Below are 24,709 nucleotides of genomic sequence, written 5' to 3' on the forward strand. Positions count from 1 at the left end.
GTTATGATCCTACGTTACCGTGGTCCTTTACCATTCAGTGTGTCCGCCCTAATAGCTGAAACGGTCAGCGCGTTGGAATGCCACGCACGGGGACTCGGGTTCGATTGCCGGCTGGGGTGGGAGATTTTCGCCCCTCAGGGACTGGGTGTTGTGCTGTCCTTATCCTCATTTCATCCCCACTGTCGAAGCGCAAGTCGCCCAATGTGACGTCGCACCCAGTAAGACCTGCACTTGGCGGCTGAACGTCCCGCCTGGGAACTCCCGGTCACTGACGCCATACCATCATTCCCATTTCCATTCAGTGCAATGCCGTACCATTCTGTGATAACCTCTAGTATTTGACAACTCTTCACACGTCCACGCTTCTAAATGTTGCCAAAAATATTAATATTTGCATCTAAATAATTAAAAAACTGAAACCTGTTTATTCAATACTGATATACAAATCATGCTTGTTCACATATGGATCGGTGTTCATAGTTTTCATAAAATAACTTACTCAAGGTAAATTATATTACGGGAAACGTGGCTTGAGCCTGAGAACTCATGGACGATAACGAAGATTACCGAGGTCAGCGACAGCGCCGGAGGTAGCCACGATCGAGCAACAAACATTATAATTCAATGCGCTTTTTCAACTTTCCATAAGCGACTACACAACCAATTTCTTTCGATGCAGAATCTCAGACTGATTCGTCACAAAATGATTTCCGTCAACGAGCAGTTCAGCTCCACTGGAGTCTCTCAAAATTCCCTGCGACTCCTCCGCTACTCCAGTAAATTCAATTTCCCTGGGAATTCCAGATTGTACGGGTTTTCCAGACGAATAACTCCGTGCTACAATGGCAGACACGTCTTTTTTGACCCTCAGTGTGGATAAAGTGCTGATACACCGGTGCTATCAGTTGTGCTGTAGTAGAGACTTGCTGTAGGGGATGCCGTTCCATTGACTGTCGCTTTTCTGTCTTTAGGTAACACGTAGCCTCGGTGTATGTATGCCACACGCGCTCTGCGTTAACAAGGGTTGCCAGAGAAGCTACTTGCCATAGAGGTGTCTCTTCCAGATGTCAGCCACTTGGTCTGGAGGTGCACATCTGATTCTAGAGGAAAGGTCAGAATGGTCTGGACATAGCGCTTATCGACAACGCACTATCAGCTGTGCTGAATAGGGAGTTGCTCTAGGGAGCACTATTCCAATGGCTATCAATTTTTTACTTTAGAGAAACGTAGCTTTAGTCTGCGTACGACATAGATATTAGTCTTGACATGGGCACCCTAAAGAAGTCATTTATTTAGAGGCGCGTCATCTGTTCATTGGCGTTCGAGAGAGCGGCCACTTGTCCTATAGTTGCACTTCTGGTTCTGTAGGAAAGTTTAGAAGGCGATGGACAAAGCGCTGGCCCACAGTCCGCTAGCAGGTGTGTTGAGGAAGAAACTGTCGCAAGGGGACGCTCATTCATTGGCTGGCACGTTTCTGTCTTTAGGGAACACGCAACTTCGGTTTACGTATGTCATAGATGCTCAGCCTTGCCATGAGCATAAGAAAGAATTGGTTTGCTCCACGAATGTGCCAGCTGTTGATGAACGCTCGTTCCTGCTAGAGGACAGGTAGCCAGGGCCTCGGCGAGACGCGGATCCAGAGCCCCCCAGCTGGCGTGCAGAAGAAGCCGTGCTGCTCCAGAGCGGCCGGGCTGCCGGAGGAGCGCGGACACTGGCGCAGCTCGTAGCGCGACAGCAGCGCCGCCAGGCCGGCCTTCATCTGCACCAGCGCCAGCGTGTCGCCTGCAACACGTGACCAGTACCCGTCAGCTGAAGCAGTGTGGACAAACACGGCTGCGTCAGACAATGCCCCCATTTCTCCACAAGGAACAGCTTTGTCCTGGAAGTATAGATATTAGAAAACTCAGGAATCTTGCACAATGGAAGAGAATGAGGAATAATCACTGCAAGTGTACCAAAGGGGTCGAGATTGGGTTCACTCTTCTTATAAAGGGTGGTCCATTGATAGTGACCGGGCCAAATATCTCACGAAATAAGTATCAAACGAAAAAACTACAAAGAACGAAACTCATCTAGCTTGAAGGGGGAAACCAGATGGCGCTATGTTTGGCTCGCTAGATGGCGCTGCCATAGGTCAAACGGATATATTCAAATATGTGTGAAATCTTAACTGCTAAGGTCATCAGTCACTAAGCTAACACACTACTTAACCTAAATTATCCTAAGGACAAACTCACACCCCCATGCCCGAGGGAGGACTCGAACCTCCGCCAGGACCAGCCGCACAGTCCATGACTGCAGCGCCTGAGACCGCTCGGCTAATCCCGCGCGGCCCAAACGGATATCAACTGCGTTTTATTTAAATAGGAAACCCCATTTTTTTATTACATATTCGTGTAGTACGTAAAGAAATATGAATTTTTTAGTTGGACCACTTTTTTCGCTTTGTGATGGATGGCGCTGTAATAGTCACAAACGTATAAGTACGTGGTATTATGTAACATTCCGCCTGTTCGGACGCTATTTGCTTCGTGATACATTACCCGTTTTAAAAAGAACCAATTGCGGAAAAGGTCAATATCGAGTTGATATATGGCTATTGTAATCAAAATGCCCAACGGGCGTGTGCTATGTATGCTGTTCGGTATCCTGGACGACATCATCCAAGTGTCCGGACCGTTCGCCGGATAGTTACGTTATTTAAGGAAACAGGAAGTCTTCAGCCACATGTGAAACGTTAACCACGACCTGCAACAAATGATGATGCCCAAGTAGGTGTTTTAGCTGCTGTCGCGGCTAATCCGCACATCAGTAGCAGACAAATTGCGCGACAATTGGGATTCACAAAAACGTCGGTGTTGAGAATGCTCCATCAACATCGATTGCACCCGTACCACATTTCTATGCACCAGGAATTGCATGGCGACGACTTTGAACGTCGTGTACATTTCTGGCACTGGGCACAAGAGAAATTACGGGACGATGACAGATTTTTTGCACGCGTTCTATTTAGCGGCCGACCGGAGTGGCCAAGCGGTTCTAGGCGCTACAGTCTGGAACCGCGCGACCGCTACGGTCGCAGGTTCGAATCCTGCCTCGGGCATGGATGTGTGTGTTGCCCTTAGGTTAGTTAAGTTTAAGTAGTTCTAAGTTATAGGGGACTGATGACCACAGCAGTTGAGTCCCATAGTGCTCAGAGCCGTCTATTTAGCGACGAAGCGTCATTCACCAACAGCGGTAACGTAAACCGGCATAATATGCACTATTGGGCAACGGAAAATCCACGATGGCTGCGACAAGTGGAACATCAGCGACCTTGGCGGGTTAATGTATGGTGCGGCATTATGGGAGGAAGGATAATTGGCCCCCATTTTATTGATGGCAATATAAATGGTGCAATGTATGCTGATTTCCTACGTAATGGTCTATCGATTTCACTGCATGACAGGACAGGTGGATTGGTCGTCGAAGCACTATACCATGGCCCGCACGTTCACCGGATCTGACGTTCCTGGATTTCTTTCTGTGGGGAAAGTTGAAGGATATTTGCTATCGTGATCCACCGACAACGCCTGACAACATGCGTCAGTGCATTGTCAATGCATGTGCGAACATTACGGGACGCGAACTACTCGCTGTTAACAGAAATGTCGTCTCACTTATTGCCAAATGCATTGAGGTTGACGGACATCATTTTGAGAATTTATTGCATTAATGTGGTATTTACAGGTAATCGCGTTGTAACAGCATGCGTTCTCAGAAATAATAAGTTTTCAAAGTTATATGTATCACATTGGAACAACCGAAATGTTCAAACGTACCTACGTTCTGTATTTTAATTTAAAAAAACCTACCTCTTACCAACTATTCGTCTAAAGTTGTGAGCCATATATTTGTGACTATTCCAGCGCCATCTACCACAAAGAGAAAAAAGTAGTCCAACTAAAACATTCGTGTTTCTTTACGTAATACACGAATATGTAATAAAAGATGGGGGTTCCTATTTTAAAAAACGCAGTTGATATCCGTTTGACCTATGGCAGCGCCATCTAGCAGGCCAACCATAGCGCCATCTGGATTCCCCCTTCAAGCTAGACAAGTTTCGTTCTTTGTAGTTTTTTCGTTTGACGCTTATGTCGTGAGATATTTAGCCCGGTCACGATCAATGGACCACCCTATATAAGACAACAAGTGTCTGGCGCAGTTGTTAGATCGTTTACTGCTGCTACAATGGCAGGTAATCAAGATTTAGGTGAGTGAACGTGGTGTTATAGTCGGCGGACGAGCGATGGGACACAGAATCTCCAAGGTAGCGATGTACCGTGAATAGGATGGCTCCGGTAAAACATCAAGTCTCCGACATCGCTGCGGTTGGAAAAAGATCCTTCAAGAACGGGACCAACGACGACTGAAGAGAATACTTCAACGTGACAAAAGTGCAACCCTTCTACAATTTGTTGCAGGTTTCATTTACTCATATATGTAAAGGCTTTACAATTTTTTTGTGGTGGGTGATGCTTAAAGACGGAAAGACAGTAGATCGGGATCAGCCAACATCTGAAGAGTCTTAATTTTGTTCCAGTTGTTTAAATGATATGGCATAAAGGGGTGGTGACAAATGGGGTTTTTGTTTACACGCAATTTTTTTAAATGTTGAATCGCTTAGTTGTGGGTTACAACATGCAGGTACTCGTTCAGTACTGCCGACTGCTTCTGTAAGTGAAAGTCAAATAAAACAAAGTTGTGTTAAAATTGAGAAAAAATTCATCCTGCCCCTAAATTTCAAAGGCAACTGAAATACCTCCCCCCTTCCCCCCTCCAATAACAAAAAGAACAGTAAAAGACCGTCCTCCCTAAAGTAAGCAAGGAAAATATTTAACTGCAAGTAAAATTCATTAGAGGAGGTAGCACTGGATATTCCCAGGCAGATATTTAAGTGTGTGAAGTAATTAAAGTTCAAAGATAGCGTAAGTAGGCTGTTTAGGTTTTTATGTTGGTAACGCCACGTAGTGCTCTGTACGAAAATCGCTGACTGTGCTGTGTGCAGTCCGTGGCTGGTTGGACTCACTGTTGGAAGATTCGCTTGTGTAGTGTTGGACAGTTGAAGGTGAGCCGCCAGCAGTGGTGGATGTGGGGAGAGAGATGCCAGAGTTTTGAGCAGACGATCTGGACGTGTGTCCGTCAAAAAAAGGAGATTTGTTTAATTGGATGTGACAAAATTACATATATGACAAATTACGACTTTTGAATGCTATTAAGGTGAATACATTGTTTGTTCTCTATCAAAATCTTTCATTTGCTAACTATGCCTATCAGTAGTTAGTGCCTTCAGTAATTAGAATCTTTTATTTACCTGTCAGTATTGGCGCTCGCTGTATTGCAGTATTTCGAACAACGAAGATTTTTTGTGAGGTAAGTGTTCATGAAAGGTATAGGGTATTGTCACTCAGGGCCATTCTTTTGTAGGGATTATTGAAAGTGAGACTGCGTTGCGCTAGAAATATTGTGTGTCAGTTTAGTGATGATCAGAATAAGTAAAGAGAGAAACGTCTGAGTAAGTTCAGTTTTGTCAGCTGTTTGAAAATCAAATAACGTATAAGGTCTACCACCACAGTCATTCATAATTTTTCAAAGGGGACGTTTCAATAGTAGTTTAACTTCAGGTATGAGAGAATATTATCAGGACTAAAGTCTAGAAACTTTCAAAGCAGTTAGTTTACCTCAACGGCAAGAAATATTAAGAAAATAATTCCGTATTATTTATTTAAAGTATAAATAAATAGACGAATAGCAACGGCATTGATTTTATTACGTGAAAAAAAAACATATACTCTATAATGAGACAGCCGGCCGCAGTGGCCGTGCAGTTAAAGGCGCTGCAGTCTTGAACCGCAAGACCACTACGGTCGCCGGTTCGAATCCTGCCTCGGGCATGGATGTTTGTGATGTCCTTAGGTTAGTTAGGTTTAACTAGTTCTAAGTTCTAGGGGACTAATGACCTCAGCAGTTGAGTCCCATAGTGCTCAGAGACATTTGAACCATTTTTATAATGAGACAATATTTTATTCCTGACTAATAACTAGTCGCATTTCTGGATACTAAACTGAAGGCAGATAGAATTTATGAAAAATAGATTTCTTTTTTAATAAATCAGTGTTGTAAGTAATTTTTTCCTTGATAACTAAGAATAACAAAGATAGTAAGAAAAATTGATTGGTAGCCCTGTGATCAGTTAAGAGGTACGCTGAACATGTGTCATTTTAATGCAGAAACGATGATGCAAATGGATCAACGGCGCATGTAGCGCATTTTCTGAACCAAGTTATTTTAGAAGGCTTATTTATCTACAAGATATCGCATGACCAAGCACTTTTTTGAAATTAGTATTCGCTAGATAATACTGTAAGTTGTATCTTGTGTTAATAGCAACGGTGTGGTGCACTTAGATGCGTTCAGTGTATGCAGAGAATCTAATCATTTCAAGTCTCGGTCCGGCACACAATTTTAATCTGCCAAAAAGTTTTTATTTTAATTAGTGATTGTTATGAGAGCGTATGTTATGTTTGTAAGGACATAAAAAGCAGTATATACATTTATGCGCTGAGTTGAACTGTAATATTCGAATCTATTCCAAAGTTACTATTTTACACGTAGAAACAAAGCGTCCCAAGAGCTGGTACTTCTGATCACTGCTGATTCAGATGCGTGCACGTAAATGATTGTACAGTTTTCGTAAATTAATAAGTAAAACTATCTTGAGCTGAAACCAAGTAACCCTAGACAAATAATCCGGGCATTTCCACGTATTTATAATTTCGTCGAGTGTAGGAACTGTCAGTACATGATGTCACACTTAAGGAGTTGACGTATAGTCTGCTACTCAAATACTTGGTGATACTCCTTGTGAGAAGCTTATACTGGTAACAGCTAGGAGTGATCAACCACTGTTTAAAGGTGATTGCTGCTCGAATTCCACTCAATGTAAAACACTATAGGAAGTGACTTGTTGACTAAGATCCACTCCTTGTTAGTGCAAGAAGCGTAGACCGCTGCCAGAATCCACATCTTACAAATCAGTCAAGAATTTTAGCAGCTAACATTACAAGTAGCGAACTAAGAGCGATGGTGTTTGTTAAAATTGTCACTCTGCATAACAACAATAAGTAGCGATATTGACCTTTACTCCACGAAAGCATCTAAGTCTACATCTACATGGCTACTCTGCAGATCATACTTAAGTGCCTGGCGGAGGGCTCATCGAGCCAACTTCACAATACTTCTCTATTATTCCACACTCGAACAGCGCGCGGAAGAAAAGCGAACACCCATGTCTTTCCGTGCTAGCTCTGACCTCCCTTATTTTATTTTGGTGCTATGTAGGTTGGCGTCAATTTTCACATTCGGAGGAGAAAGTTAGTGATTGGAATTTCGTGAGAAGTTCCTGCCGCAACGAGAAACGCCTTTGTTTCAATGATGTCCTCACCAAATCCTGTAACATGTCCGTGACCCTATCTCTCCTATTTCTCGATAATACAAGACGTGCTGCTTTTCTTTGAACTTTCTCGATGTTCTCCGTTAATCCTATCTGCTAAGGATCCCACGCCGCGCAGCAGTGCTCCAAAGAGGACGCTGAAGCGTAGTGTAGGCAGTCTCTATAGTAGAACTGTCGCATTGTCTAAGTGTTCTGTCAAAATAAGCAATCTTTGGTTCACCTTCCACACGCCATTTTCTGTGTGTTCTTTACAATTTAAGTTGTTCCTGAGCATAAGCACATAGGAGCTGTTCCGTCACAGGTGGCGTTTTCTGAAAGTTTGGTATGTGACCTGCTACAAAAAGATGTATGGGTTTATAGTCAATAATACATGTACCTATATATTTCGGTGAAGTGTGATGTTGATGTTTATGTGTTAGTTCTACACTACTGGCCATTAAAATTGCTACACCAAGAAGAAGTGCAGATGATAAACGGGTATTCATTGGACAAATAATTACTAGAACTGACATGTGATTACATTTTCACGCAATTTCGGTGCATAGATCCTGAGAAATCAGTACCGAGGACAACCACCTCTGGCCGTAATAACGGCCTTGATACGCCTGGGCATTGAGTCAAACAGAACTTGGATGGCGTGTGCAGGTACAGCGGCCCATGCAGATTCAACACGATACCACAGTTCATCAAGAGTAGTGACTGGCGTATTGTGACGAGCCAGTTGCTCTGCCACCATTGACCAGACGTTTTGAGTTGGTGATAGATCTGGAGAATGTGTTGGCCAGGGCAGCAGTCGAACATTTTCTGTATCCAGAAAGGCCCGTACAGGACGTGCAACATGCGGTCGCGCATTATCCTGCTGAAATGTAGGGTTTTGCAGGGATCGAATGATGGGTAGAGCCACGGGTCGTAACACATCTGAAATGTAACGTCCACTGTTCAAAGTGCTGTCAGTGCGAACAAGAGGTGACCGAGACGTGTAACCAATGGCACCCCATACTATCACGATGGGTGATACGCCATTATGGCGATGACGAATACACGCTTCCAATGTGCGTTCACCGCGATGTCGCCAAACACGGATGCGACCACCATGATGCTGTAAACAGAACCTGCATTCATCTGAAAAAATGACGTTTAGCCATTCGTGCACCCAGGTTCGTCGTTGAGTACACCGTCGCAGGCGCTCCTGTCTGTGATGCAGCGTCATGCGTAACCGCAGCCGTGGTCTCCGAGCTGATAGTCCATGCTGCTGCAAACGTCGTCGAACTGTTCGTGCAGATAGTTGTTGTCTTGCAAACGTCCCCATCTGTTGACTCAGGGATCGAGACGTGGCTGCACGATTCGTTACAGCCATGCGGATAAGATGGCTGTCATCTCTCCACACGGCGTACCGTATTACCCTCCTGAACCCACCGATTCCATATTCTGCTAACAGTCATTGGATCTCGGCCAACGCGAGCAACAATGTCGCGATACGATAAACCGGAATCGAGATAAGCTACAATCCGATCTTTACCAAAGTCCGAAATGTGATATTACGCATTTCTCCTCCTTACACGAGGCATCAAATTGGTTCAAATGGCTCTGAACACTATGGGACTTAACATCTATGGTCATCAGTCCGCTAGAACTTAGAACTACTTAAACCTAACTAACCTAAGGACATCACACAACACCCAGTCATCACGAGGCAGAGAAAATCCCTGACCCCGCCGGGAATCGATCACGAGGCATCACAACAAAGTTTCACCAGGCAATGCCGGTCAACTGCTGTTTGTGTATGAGAAATGGGTTGGAAACTTTCCTCGTGACAGCACGTTGTAGGTGTCGCCATCGGCGCCAACCTTGTGTGAAGGCTCCGAAAAGCTTACCATTTGCATATCACAGCATCTTCTTCCTGTCGGTTAAATTTCGCGTCGGTAGCACGTCATCTTTGTGGTGTAGTAGTTTTAATGGCCAGTAGTGTACATATTGTTTTTCTCGCAAACTTCAGTAATGAATGATAAATCTGCTTTTGTGAATTTCATGCCTTCAAGAAGCAAGAGATCATTTCTAATACACCTATGGCAGAATTGTAGTGAAAAAAGCAGCAGCAGACAATCTTAGACTTTGTTAAAGAATAGTATTTTGCGTACCTCGGCGTACAGGGTGGGGATCAGGCCAAGTCATGGGGACCAAATCGATTGCGATCAAGTTGTGAGGAAGTATCCCTGCTTCCTATGCAAATGGGCAAGTACCGCAAAAGACAATCCCTGGTCTCAAAGAATCTGGCCATTTAGAATGCCGGATGTTGGAGGGAAAAACGTACTATTCGATTCAAAATTGGAAAATACAACTTCTGCCTTCAACTTACGTAGAACTTCGCAATATTAAATAAGTTAATAAAGCCCACTAGAATGTAGTGTGACTTTGAAGTATGTGGCAAGTATGTGACCGCGGATGTCAGAAGCTAAGACGAAAAGAGATATACGTCAGTCCTGACATTCGGAAACCAAATCTGAATCATTTGAAGACAAAGCGAATGAAGTTGGAAGATCATCTTGAATATCCTTTAAAAAAGTTGTCTATAAGTGTCCTGTCCTGTCGACACACCTTGATTAAGAGTATTAGTAAGAAACACGCCAGATAACTTCAAAGCACTGGATGCCTCAATGAGCTTGATGCTGCACTTTATGGTCTCCCGCGTCAGCTATTTTCTAGAAAATATAGGTGTTGTGGTTAAGGAACAGGGAGAACAGTTCCATAAAATAAAAACTGGAGTACCAGGACATATGGGATGCCAGCATGATAGCTGAGTACTGCTGCATTCCGCACACAGAATGTCTTTAATCAGTGCACAGAAAAAATGCAATCCCTGCTCATACGAACTGTACCTACTGGATTTTTTATTCTTTCATGCGTGTAGTGGAAAGTAGATGGACTTGTGTACCAATTGTTCGCTTACAACAAGTATTTTATTGTTGTTGTTGTTGTGGTCTTCAGTCTTGAGACTGGTTTGATGCAGCTCTCCGTGCTACTCTATCCTGTGCAAGCCTCTTCATCTCCCAGTACCTACTGCAGCCTACATCCTTCTGAATCTGCTTAGTGTATTCATCTCTTGGTCTCCCTCTACGATTTTTATCCTCTACGCTGTCCTCCAACGCTAAATTGGTGCTCCCTTGATGCCTCAGAACATGTCCTACCAACCGATCCCTTCTTCTAGTCAAGTTGTGCTACAAACTCCTCTTCTCCCCAATTCGATTCAATACCTCCTCATTAGTTATGTGATCTACCCACCTTATCTTCAGCATTCTTCTGTAGCACCACATTTCGAAAGCTTCTATTCTCTTCTTGTCCAAACTAGTTATCGTCCATGTTTCACTTCCATACATGGCTACACTCCATATAAATACTTACAGAAACGACTTCCTGACACTTAAATCTATACTCGATGTTAACAAATTCCTCTTCTCCAGAAACGCTTTCCTTGCCATTGCGAGTCTACACTTCCTGACACTTAAATCTATACTCGATGTTAACAAATTCCTCTTCTTCAGAAACGCTTTCCTTGCCATTGCCAGTCTACATTTTATATCCTCTCTACTTCGACCATCATCAGTTATTTTGCTCCCCAAATAGCTAAACTACTTTAAGTGTCTCATTTCCTAATCTAATTCCCGCAGCATCACCCGACTTAATTCGACTACATTCCATATCCTCGTTTTGCTTTTCTTGATGTTCATCTTATACCCTTCTTTCAAGACACTGACCATTCCGTTCAACTGCTCTTCCAAGTCCTTTGCTGTCTCTGACAGAATTACAATGTCATCGGCGAACCTTAAAGTTTTTATTTCTTCTCCATGGATTTTAATACCTACTCCGAACTTTTCTTTCGTTTCCTTTAGTGCTTGCTCAATATACAGATTTAATAACATCGGGGATAGCCTACAACCCTGTCTCACTCCCTTCCACTACCACTGCTTCCCTTTCATGTCCCTCGACTTTTATAACTGCCATCTGGTTTCTGTACAAATTGTAAATAGCCTTTCGCTCCCTGTATTTTACCCCTGCCACCTTCAGAATTTGAAAGAGAGTATTCCAGTCAACAGCTTTCTCTAAGTCTACAAATGCTAGAAACGTAGGTTTGCCTTTCCTTAATCTTTCTTCTAAGATAAGTCGTAGGGTCAGTATTTCCTCACATGTTCCAACATTTCTACGGAATCCAAACTGATCTTAGTATTTTGCAGCTGTGACTTATTATACTGATAGTTCGGTAATTTTCACATCTGTCAACACCTGCTTTCTTTGCGATTGGAATTATTATATTCTTCTTGAAGTCTGAGGGAATTTCGCCTGTCTCATTGTAAGTAGGCTGTTTAGGTTTTCTTATTGGTAACGCCACGTAGCGCTCTGTATGAAAATCACTGGCTGTGCTGTGTGCAGTCTGTGGCTAGTTGGCATTGTTGTCTGCCATTGTAGTGTTGGGCAGCTGGAAGTTAACAGCGCGTAGCGTTGCGCAGTTGGAGGTGAGCCGCCAGCAGTGGTAGATTTGGGGAGAGAGATGGCGGGATTTTGAAAGTGGACGATCTAGACGTGTGTCCAGCAGAAAGAGTAAATTTGTAATATTGGATTCATGGACTGATATATATATATATATATATATATATATATATATATATATATATATATATATATATATATATATATTATGACTTTTGAACACTATTAAGGTAAATACATGGTTTGTTCTCTATCAAAATCTTTCATTTGCTAACTATGCCTGTCAGTAGTTAGTGCCTTCAGTAGTTTGAATCTTTTATTTAGCTGGCAGTAGTGGCGCTCGCTGTATTGCAGTAGTTCGAGTAACGAAGATATTTGTGAGTTAAGTGATTTGTGAAACGTATAGGTTAATGTTAGTCAGGGCCATCCTTTTGTACGGATTTTTGAAAGTCAGATTGCGTTGCGCTAAAAATATTGTGTGTCAGTTTAAGCACAGTCATGTATAATTTTTCTAATCGGACGTTTCGTCATACATCTTGCTCATCAAATGGTAGAGTTTTGTCAGGACTGGCCATCCCAAGGCTTCAGCAGTTCTAATGGAATGTTGTCTACTCCCGGGGCCTTGTTTCGAGTTAGGTCTTTCAGTGCTCTGTCAAACTCTTCACGCAGTATCATATCTCTCATTTCATCTTCATCTACCTCCTCTTCCATTTCCATAAATTATTTTTTTTCTTTTTCTTCATCAGTCTACTGACTGGTTTGATGCCGCCCGCCACGAATTCCTTTCCTGTGCTAACCTCTTCATCTCAGAGTAGCACTTGCAACCTACGTCCTCAATTATTTGCTTGACGTATTCAAATCACTGTCTTCCTCTACAATTTTTGCCCTCTACAGTTCCCTCTAGTACCATGGAAGTCATTCCCTCATGTCTTAGCAGATGTCCTATCATCCTGTCCCTTCTCCTTATCAGTGTTTTCCACATATTCCTGTCCTCTCCGATTCTGCGTAGAACCTCCTCATTCCTTACCTTATCAGTCCACCTAATTTTCAACATTCGCCTATAGCACCACATCTCAAATGCTTCGATTCTCTTCTGTTCCGGTTTTCCCACAGGCCATGTTTCACTAACATACAATGCTGTACTCCAGACGTACATCCTCAGAAATTTCTTCCTCAAATTAAGGCCGGTATTTGATATTAGTAGACTTCTCTTGGCCAGAAATGCCTTTTTTGCCATAGCGAGTCTGCTTTTGATGTCCTCCTTGCTCCGTCCGTCATTGGTTACTTTACTGCCTAGGTAGCAGAATTCCTTAACTTCATTGACTTCGTGACCATCAATCCTGATGTTAAGTTTCTCGCTGTTCTCATTTCTACTACTTCTCATTACCTTCGTCTTTCTCCGATTTACTCTCAAACTATACTGTGTACTCATTAGACAGTTCATTCCGTTCAGCAGATCATTTAATTCTTCTTCACTTTCACTGAGGATAACAATGTCATCAGCGAATCGTATCATTGATATCCTTTCACCTTGTATTTTAATTCCACTCCTGAACCTTTCTTTTATTTCCATCATTGCTTCCTCGATGTACAGATTGAAGAGTAGGGGCGAAAGGCTACAGCCTTGTCTTACACCCTTCTTAATACGAGCACTTCGTTCTTGATCGTCCACTCTTATTATTCCCTCTTGGTTGTTGTGCACATTGTATATGACCCGTCTCTCCCTATAGCTTACCCCTACTTTTTTCAGAATCTCGAACAGCTTGCACCATTTTATATTGTCGGACGCCTTTTCCAGGTCGACAAATCCTATGAACGTGTCGTGATTTTTCTTTATTCTTGCTTCCATTATTAGCCGTAACGTCAGAATTGCCTCTCTCGTCCCTTTACTTTTCCTAAAGCCAAACTGATCGTCACCTAGCGCATTCTCAATTTTCTTTTCCATTCTTCTGTATATTATTCTTGTAAGTAGCTTCGATGCATGAGCTGTTAAGCTGATTGTTCGATAATTCTCGCACTTGTTAGCTCTTGCCGTCTTCGGAATTGTGTGGATGATGCTTTTCCGAAAGTCAGATGGTATGTCGCCAGACTGATATATTCTACACACCAACGTCAATAGTCGTTTTGTTGCCACTTCCCCCAATGATTTTAGAAATTCTGATGGAATGTTATCTATCCCTTCTGCCTTATTTGACCGCAAGTCCTCCAAAGCTCTTTTAAATTCCGATTCTAATACTGGATCCCCTATCTCTTCTAAATCGACTCCTGTTTCTTCTTCTATCACATCAGACAAATCTTCAGCCTCATAGAGGCTTTCAGTGTATTCTTTCCACCTATCTGCTCTCTCCTCTGCATTTAACAGTGGAATTCCCGTTGCACTCTTAATGTTACCACCGTTGCTTTTAATGTCACCAAAGGTTGTTTTGACTTTCCTGTATGCTGAGTCTGTCCTTCCGACAATCATTGAAACAGAGGATGACACGCGTAAAGCTGAAATACTAAACACCTTTTTCCAAAGCTGTTTCACAGAGGAAGACCGCACCGCTGTTCCTTCTCTAAATCCTCGCACAAACGAAAAAATGGCTGACATCGAAATAAGTGTCCAAGGAATAGAAAAGCAACTGGAATCACTCAACAGAGGAAAGTCTACTGGACCTGACGGGATACCAATTCGTTTCTACACAGAGTACGTGAAAGAACTTGCCCCCCTTCTGACAGCCGTGTACCGCAAGTCTCTAGAGGAACGGAAGGTTCCAAATGATTGGAAAAGAGCACAGGTAGTCCCAGTCTTCAAGAAGGGTCGTCGAGCAGATGCGCAAACTATAGACCTATATCTCTGACGTCGATCTGTTGTAGAATTTTAGAACATGTTTTTTGCTCGAGTATCATGTCGTTTTTGGAAACCCAGAATCTACTCTGTAGGAATCAAAATGGATTCCGGAAACAGCGATCGTGTGAGACCCAACTCGCTTTATTTGTTCATGAGACCCAGAAAATATTAGATACAGGCTCCCAGGTAGATGCTATTTTCCTTGACTTCCGGAAGGCGTTCCATAGAGTTCCGCACTGTCGCCTGATAAAGTAAGAGCCTACGGAATATCAGACCAGCTGTGTGGCTGGATTGAAGAGTTTTTAGCAAACAGAACACAGCATGTTGTTATCAATGGAGAGACGTCTACAGACGTTAAAGTAACCTCTGGCGTGCCACAGGGGAGTGTTATGGGACCATTGCTTTTCACAATATATATAAATGACCTAGTAGATAGTGTCGGAAGTTCCATGCGGCTTTTCGCGGATGATGCTGTAGTATACAGAGAAGTTGCAGCATTAGAATATTGTAGCGAAATGCAGGAAGATCTGCAGCGGATAGGCACTTGGTGCCGGGAGTGGCAACTGACCCTTACATAGACAAATGTAATGTATTACGAAAACATAGAAAGAAGGATCCTTTATTGTATGATTATATGATAGCGGAACAAACACTGGTAGCAGTTACTTCTGTAAAATATCTGGGAGTATGCGTGCGGAACGATTTGAAGTGGAATGATCATATAAAATTAATTGTTGGTAAGGCGGGTACCAGGTTGAGATTCATTGGGAGAGTCCTTAGAAAATGTAGTCCATCAACAAAGGAGGTGGCTTACAAAACACTCGTTCGACCTATACTTGAGTATTGCTGAACAGTGGGGGATCCGTACCAGATCAGGTTGACGGAGGAGATAGAGAAGATCCAAAGAAGAGCGGCGCGTTTTGTCACAGGGTTATTTGGTAACCTTGATAGCGTTACGGAGATGTTTAGCAAACTCAAGTGGCAGAATCTGCAAGAGAGGCGCTCTGCATCGCGGTGTAGCTTGCTTTCCAGGTTTCGAGAGGGTGCGTTTCTGGATGTATCGAATATATTGCTTCCCCCTACTTATACCTCCCGAGGAGATCACGAATGTAAAATTAGAGAGATTCGAGCGCGCACGGAGGCTTTCAGACAGTCGTTCTTCCCGCGAACCATACGCGACTGGAACAGAAAAGGGAGGTAATGACAGTGGCACGTAAAGTGCCCTCTGCCACACACCGTTTGGTGGCTTGCGGAGTATAAACGTAGATGTAGATGTAGATATCTTTTTCGTTATCTTCACATTTTTCCTGCAGCCATTTCGTCTTAGCTTCCCTGCACTTCCTATTTATTTCATTCCTCAGCGACTTGTATTTTTGTATTCCTGATTTTCCCGGAACATGTTTGTACTTCCTCCTTTCATCAATCAATTGAAGTATTTCTTCTGTTACCCATGGTTTCTTCGCAGCTACCTTCTTTGTATCTATAGCGTTAGAGAACTTCAAACGTATCTCGTCATTCCTTAGTACTTCCGTATCCCACTTCTTTGCGTATTGATTCTTCCTGGCTAATGTCTTGAACTTCAGCCTACTCATCATCACAACTATCTTGTGATCTGAGTCTATATCTGCTCCTGGGTACGCCTTACGATCCAGTATCTGATTTCGGAATCTCTGTCTGACCATGATGTAATCTAATTGAAATCTTCCCGTATCTCCCGGCCTTTTCCAAGTAAACCTCCTCCTATTGTGATTCTTGAACAGGGTATTCGCTATTACTAGCTGAAACTTGTTGCAGAACTCAGTCTTTCTCCTCTTTCATTCCTTGTCCCAAGCACATATTCTCCTGTAACCTTTTCTTCTACTCCTTCCCCTACAATTGCATTCCAGTCGCCCGTGACTATTAGATTTTCGTCCCCCTTTACATACTGCATTACCCTTTCAATATCCTCATACACTTTCTCTATCTGTTCATCTTCAGCTTGCGACGTAGGCATGTATACCTGAACTATCGTTGTCGGTGTTGGTCTGCTGTCGATTCTGATTAGAACAACCCGGTCACTGAACTGTTCACAGTAACACACCCTCTGCCCTACCTTCCTATTCATAACGAATCCTACACCTGTTATACCATTTTCTGCTGCTGTTGATATTACCCGATACTCATCTGACCAGAAATCCTTGTCTTCCTTCCACTTCACTTCACTGACCCCTACTATATCTAGATTGAGCCTTTGCATTTCCCTTTTCAGATTTTCTAGTTTCCCTACCACGTTCAAGCTTCTGACATTCCACGCCCCGACTCGTAGAACGTTATCCTTTCGATGATTATTCAATCTTTTTCTCATGGTAACCTCCCCAGCTGAAAGCAAGGGGAAACTACGGCCGTAATTTTTCCCGAGGGCATGCAGCTTTACTGTATGATTAAATCATGGTGGCGTCCTCTTGGGTAAAATATTCCGGAGGTAAAATAGTCCCCCATTCGGATCTCCGGGCGGGGACTACTCAAGAGGATATCGTTATCAGGAGAAAGAAAACTGGCATTCTACGGATCGGAGCGTGGAAGGTCAGGTCCCTTAATCGGGCAGGTAGGTTAGAAAATTTGAAATGGGAAATGGATAGGTTAAAGTTAGATATAGTGGGAATTAGTGAAGTTCGGTGGCTTGAGGAACAAGACTTCTGGTCAGGTGACTACAGGGTTATAAACACAAAGTCAAATAGGGGTAATGCAGGAGTAGGTTTAATAATGAATAGGAAAATAGGAACGCGTGTAAGCTACTACAAACAGCTTAGTGAACGCATTATTGTGGCCAAGATAGATACGACACCCACACCTACTACAGTAGTACAAGTTTATATGCCAACTAGCTCTTCAGATGACGAAGAAATTGAAGAAATGTATGATGAAATAAAAGAAATCATTCAGATAGTGAAGGGAGACGAAAATTTAATAGTCATGGGTGACTGGAATTCGAGTGTAGGAAAAGGGAGAGAAGGAAACGTAGTAGGTGAATATGGATTGGGGATAAGAAATGAAAGAGGAAGCCGCCTGGTAGAATTTTGCACAGAGCACAACTTAATCATGGCTAACACTTGGTTTAAGAATCATGAAAGAAGGTTGTATACATGGAAGAACCCTGGAGATACTAAAAGGTATCAGATAGATTATATAATGGTAAGACAGAAAGTTAGGAACCAGGTTTTAAATTGTAAGACATTTCCAGGGGCAGATGTGGACTCTGACCACAATCTATTGGTTAAGACCTGTAGATTGAAACTGAAGAAACTGCAAAAAGGTGGGAATTTAAGGAGATGGGACCTGGATAAACTGAAAGAACCAGAGGTTGTACAGAGTTTCAGGGAGAGCATAAGGGAATAATTGACAGTAATGGGGGAAAGAAATACAGTAGAAGAAGAATGGGTAGCTTTGAGGGAGGAAGTAGTGAAGGCAACAGAGGATCAAATAGGTAAAAAGACGAGGGCTAGTAGAAATCCTTGGGTAACAGAAGAAATATTGAATTTAATTGATGAAAGGAGAAAATATAAAAATGCAGTAAATGAATCAGGCAAAAAGGAATACAAACGTCTCAAAAATGAGATCGACAGGAAGTGCAAAATGGCTAAGCAGGGATGGCTAGAGGACAAATGTAAGGATGTAGAGGCTTATCTTACTAGGGGTAAGATAGATACTGCCTACAGGAAAATTAAAGAGACCTTTGGAGATAAGAGAACCACTTGTATGAACATAAGAGCTCAGATGGAAACCCAGTTCTAAGCAAAGAAGGGAAAGCAGAAAGGTGGAAGGAGTATATAGAGGGTCTATACAAGGGCGATGTACTTGAGGACAATATTATGGAAATGGAAGAGGATGTAGATGAAGATGAAATGGGAGATACGATACTGCGTGAAGAGTTTGACAGAGCACTGAAAGACCTGAATCGAAACAAGGCCCCCGGAGTAGACAACATTCCATTGGAACTACTGGCGGACTTGGGAGAGCCAGTCCTGACAAAACTCTACCATCTGGTGAGCAAGATGTATGAAACAGGCGAAATACCCTCAGACTTCAAGAAGAATATAATAATTCCAATCCCAAAGAAAGCAGGTGTTGACAGATGTGAAAATTACCGAACTATCAGTTTAATAAGCCACGGCTGCAAAGTACTAACGCGAATTCCTTACAGACGAATGGAAAAACTAGTAGAAGCCGACCTCAGGGAAGATCAGTTTGGATTCCGTAGAAATACTGGAACACGTGAGGCAATATTGACCTTACCTCTTATCTTAGAAGATAGATTAAGGAAAGGCAAACCTACGTTTCTAGCATATGTAAACTTAGAGAAAGCTTTTGACAATGTTAACTGGAATACTCTCTTTCAAATTCTAAAGGTGGCAGGGGTAAAATACAGGGAGCGAAAGGCTATTTACAATTTGTACAGAAACCAGATGGCAGTTATGAGAGTCGAGGGGTATGAAAGGGAAGCAGTGGTTGGGAAGGGAGTGAGACAGGGTTATAGCCTATCCCTGATGTTATTCAATCTGTATATTGAGCAAGCAGTAAAGGAAACAAAAGAAAAATTCGGAGTAGGTATTAAAATCCATGGAGAAGAAATAAAAACTTGGAGGTTCGCCGATGACATTGTAATTCTGTCAGAGACAGCAAAGGACTTGGAAGAGCAGTTGAACGGAATAGATGGTGTCTTGAAGGGAGGATATAAGATGAACATCAACAAAAGCAAAACGAGGATAATGGAATGTAGTCGAATTAAGTCGGGTAATGTTGAGGGTATTAGATTAGGAAATGAGACACTTAAAGTAGTAAAGGAGTTTTGCTATTTGGGGAGCAAAATAACTGATGATGGTCGAAGTAGAGAGGATATAAAATGTAGACTGGCAATGGCAAGGAAAGCGTTTCTGAAGAAGAGTAATTTGTTAACATCGAGTATAGATTTAAGTGTCAGGAAGTCATTTCTGAAAGTATTTGTATGGAGTGTAGCCATGTATGGAAGTGAAAGATGGACGGTAAATAGTTTGGACAAGAAGAGAATAGAAGCTTTCGAAATGTGGTGCTACAGAAGAATACTGAAGATTAGATGGGTAGATCACATAACTAATGAGGAGGTACTGAATAGGATTGGGGAGAAGAGGAGTTTGTGGCATAACTTGACCAGAAGAAGGGATCGGTTGGTAGGACATGTTCTGAGGCATCAAGGGATCACCAATTTAGTATTGGAGGGTAGCGTGGAGGGTAAAAATCGTAGGGGAGACCAAGAGATGAATACACTAAGCAGATTCAGAAGGATGTAGGTTGCAGTAGGTACTGGGAGATGAAGAAGCTTGCACAGGATAGAGTAGCATGGAGGGCTGCATCAAACCAGTCTCAGGACTGAAGACCACAACAACAACAACAACCTCCCTCTTGGCAGTCCCCTCCCTGAGATCCGAATGGGGGACTATTCCGGATTCTTTTGCCAATGGAGAGATCATCATGACACTTCTTCAATTACAGGCCACATGTCCTGTGGATACACGTTACGTGTCTTTAATGCAGTGGTTTCCACTGCCTTCTGCATCCTCATGTCGTTGATCATTGCTGATTCTTCCGACTTTAGGGGCAATTTCCCACCCCTAGTACAAGAGAGTGCCCTGAACCTCTATCCGCTCCTCCGCTATCTTTGACAAGGCCGTTGGCAGAATGAGGCTGACTTCTTATGCCGGAAGTCTTCGGCTGCCAATGCTGATTACTTATCAAAACTTAGGCAGTGGCGGGGATCGAACCCGGGACCGAAGACGTTTTGATTATGAATCAAAGATGCTACCCCTAGACCACGGGTCAATTCCGTAATATTGTCCTCAAGAACATGTATAGACCCTCGTTATACTCCTTCCACCTTTCTGCTTTCACTTCTTTGCTTAGAACTGGGTTTCCTTCTGAGCTCTTGATATTCATGCAAGTGGTTTTCTTTTTTCCAAAGGTCTCTAATTTTCCTGTAGGCATTATCTATCTTACCCCTAGTAAGATAAGTCTCTACATCCTTACATTTGTCCTCTAGCCATCCCTGCTTAGCCATTTTGCACTTCCTGTCGATCTCTTTTTTGAGACGTTTGTATTCCTTTTTGCCTGATTCAATTGCTGCATTTTTGTATTTTCTCCTTTCATCAATTAAAATCAGTTTCTCTTCTGTTACCCAAGGATTTCTACTAGCCCTCGTCTTTTTACCTACTTGATCCTCTGCTGCCTTCACTATTTCATTCGTCAAAGCTACCCATTCTTCTTCTACTGTATTTCTTTCCCCCATTACTGTCAATTGTTCCCTTATGCTCTTCTGGAAACTCTGTACAACCTCTGGTTCTATCAGTTTAGCCAGGTCCCATCTCCTTAAATTCCCACCTTTTTGCAGTTTCTTCAGTTTTAATCCACAGTTCATAACCAATAGATTGTGGTCAGAGTCCACATCTGCCCCTGGAAATGTCTTACAATTTAAAACCTGGTTCCTAACTCTCTGTCTTACCATTATATAATCTATCTGAAACCTTTTAGTATCTCCAGGGTTCTTCCATGTATATAACTTCCTTTCATGATTCTTGAACCAAGTGTTAGCTATGATTAAGTTATGCTCTGTGCATAATTCTACCAGGCGGCTTCCTCTTTCATTTCTTATCCCCAATCCATATTCACCTACTACGTTTCCTTCTCTTCCTTTTCCTACTGTCGAATTCCAGTCACCCATGAGTATTAAATTTTCATCTCCCTCCATTACCTGAATAATTTCTTTTATCTCATCACACATTTCTTCAGTTTCTTCATCATCTGCAGAGCTAGTTGGCATATAAACTTGTACCACTGTAGTAGGCGTGGGCTTCGTGTCTATCTTGGCCATAATAATGCGTTCACTATGCTGATTGTAGTTGCTTATCCGCACTCCTGTTTTTTTATTCATTATTAAACCTACTCCTGTATTACCCCTATTTGATTTTGTATTTATAACCCTGTATTCACCTGACCAAAAGTCTTGTTCCTCCTGCCACCGAACTTCACTAATTCCCACTATATCTAACGTATCCATTTCCCTTTTTAAATTTTCTAACCTACCTGCCCGGTTAAGGGATCTGACATTCCACGCTCCGGTCCGTAGAACGCCAGTTTTCTTTCTCCTGATAACGACTTCCTCTTGAGTAGTCCCCGTCCGGAGATCCGAATGGGGGACTACTTTACCTCCGGAATATTTTACCGAAGAGGACGCCACCATGATTTAATCATACAGTAAAGCTGCATGCCCTCGGGAAAAATTACGGCTGTAGTTTCCCCTTGCTTTCAGTATTTTATAGTGTGCGTTTACCAACAAAATCACTCCTGACACGTTCAATTTCTATAGCATATATTGTGTCGTTAGCACTGGATATATACTTTGCTAGAAGTTAAGTGGTTAAATAATAAATAAATCATGCACGTACAGAACTATGTATTCCATAAACAACTTACCCAATAAAAAATTATGATCGACACAGTCGAATACGATTAGTCAAAGATGATTCCAACTAAAGATTTTTCATGAGCTGTCAATTGTCCGCCCCTTGTAGCTGAGTGGTCAGCGGTACGTAATTGCATACCCTAAAGACCCGAATTCGATTCCCGACTGGGCCGGAGATTTTCTCCGCTCATGGACTGGGTGTTATGTTGTCCTTATCATCATCATTTTATCCCCGTCGGCACGCAAGTTGCCAAAGTGGCGTCAACTCGAAAGACCTGCACCAGGCGAACGGTCTACCCGACGCGAGGCCCTAGCCACACGGCATTTCCATTTACCTGTCAATTTTATTCAATGCGCAGTATTAGGTTGAAGAAGTTTTAAATGTGGCCTTTTGTATCCCTGAATCTAATAAGGAGAACAAGCGGCAGCAAGGAGTTTTGTAACTTTTTATGGTATAGTACGTGAAGTTGAGAACTCCAATATCAGTCAGCCAAAGCAAGTCCGTGCAACTCTTAAAAATTCTCGAGGAAATCAAATTTGATGTTCTGTGAGCGACTGTATTTCACTATTGTTAGGTGGATTGTTCGATGGGCATGTGGTTCTGTGGTAGAATGATAGAACGCTCGGCTGTCATGGCCGCAATCCGGGTTCAATTTAGAAAAGCAGAAATGAGGCTCGATCCAACAGTTCAGCGATTACCAGTCTCGAACGCAACCTTTCCTTTTATGCTTCACGGAAATGCTCATAGAACAAGCCCCTTCGTTCACAAATTTGGAACGGCCAGGACTCAGACCAAGTCCAGCCACACAGCAGTCTAGAATTCTACCACAGAGCTACATAACCCATCGAGAAATCAACCTAACTTCAGCGAATTTCAGTCGCTCAGAGAATTTCAACGTCGATTTTCTCCAGAATTTTTGAGAGTGCGTCGACAGCTTGGGTGACAAATTTCATTTCTGAACTTCACGTACCATACATACAGGGTGCTCTAAAATTCCTCTTACAGACTTCGAGGACGTGTAGAGGGTACTGAGTAAATAATATTTTAAACTGGAATCCATGTCCGGAAACGTTTAGTTTTCGTACTCCAACCATTTGAAAACATGTTGGTAACGCGACCACTTTTACAAACAATTTACTAGTCCTGGTCCAGTGTTTGTTTCACAATTCCACTCATTCGTAAACAAAGAAACAAACAGGAAACTTATTAAGTTTTCACAGACACCGTTGTTTACAGCTAAACCGTTCTTGTCTTTTTCAAATGAGGGTTGGCATTCTGATCCACTACAAGTAAGATTCGATGTGGCAACCACCAAGTTCGATGCACGTATTGTACCTACGAATGATTATGTGCTACACACCTCTATCACACCTGGTGTCTCTCCAATCTTTCCTGCAGCGACCATAAATGGTGCGACCGGATCTTCTTCTGTCTCTGCAGGAATCTCATAAACAAAACTCTGCATTCGACCCCAGAGGAAAAAGTCCATTGGAGTCAAATCTGATGACCGTGGAGACCATGTGATTGGACCACCCTGACCTATCCATCTGTGCCCAAATCGTTGGTCCAGAAGTTCCCGAACATGACGGGGAAAGTGAACGAATGCACTGTCTTGCTGAAGCCACATGTCTTGATGGACGTTCAATGGCACAGCACCCAACAACACGCCCATCAAGCAGTTTAGGCCCTTGAGCTTGAAGGGAAGCATGTACGGCCCAAACCATCCAGAATACCTGCCCGCACTTCGATACAAAATCTTTGTTGGTATCACTGGACATGAGTGGCATATGGGTTTTTGTCTGCCCAGCCATGGCTGTTTCGAGAATTGAGAACATAATCCCTAGAAAAATTCATCTGTGATGAGAATGCGCCGTAGAAATACTAGGGGCTCGTTGATGGAGGGGCTTAGAAACTGCATACAAAATTCAACACGTGGTGCAGAATCGACGGGCATTAGTGATTGCACCCTTTGGAGGTAGTATGGATGTAGTTGTTGAACATGCAGAACATACCAGTCGCTACGGGAGCAACATCTATTGTACTCGTACATGCAATTGCTCGTATACTCGTTGGAGAAGTCTCTCCAACGTGATGCATTCCGGCTTTTTTCAATTTGGGTGTGCGGCCTCTCCGTGAAGCAACATAGTCACTCCTGCTGACGGTGAAGATGCCATTTGCGCAATTGTGGTGAAAAGGTTATGTGATCGAGTCTGTCATTGTGGATGACGATCCTGATAAAGGCAAGAGCAGCTCTTCCATTATGTGAGCTTCGCCATTCAGAAGGATCATAACGGTGTATTCTGAAAACGTGTACTCAACCATGTTGCTCTAACACTCACAGAGAAACGAATGATGCTCGAACGAGGTCAGAGTGGTAAGACAGAAGTCAAATGAAATCAGCCGCTCCGACGTAAGGCCCCCGAGAAAGACAGACCG

General features: G+C 42.8%; 1 protein-coding gene across 2 annotated transcripts in view; it reads right to left on the reverse strand.

Annotated features, from left to right (window-relative positions):
- Positions 1-24,709, reverse strand: part of LOC126235943 (cytochrome P450 6k1-like) — a 170,449-nt gene that overhangs the window by 59,214 nt on the left and 86,526 nt on the right. The window contains exon 6 of one of the 2 annotated variants that reach the window (XM_049944912.1): positions 406-1,782. The exons of the other annotated variant lie outside the window; for it this stretch is intronic. Within the exon in view, the coding sequence (XP_049800869.1) occupies positions 1,598-1,782 (185 nt within the window). The 3' untranslated portion in view covers positions 406-1,597. Of the gene's footprint in view, positions 1-405; positions 1,783-24,709 lie in introns of those variants that run through there. 2 annotated transcript variants of the gene reach the window in all.

This window comes from Schistocerca nitens, chromosome 2 (genome assembly GCF_023898315.1).
Source record: "Schistocerca nitens isolate TAMUIC-IGC-003100 chromosome 2, iqSchNite1.1, whole genome shotgun sequence".
Classification (NCBI taxonomy): domain Eukaryota; kingdom Metazoa; phylum Arthropoda; class Insecta; order Orthoptera; family Acrididae; genus Schistocerca; species Schistocerca nitens.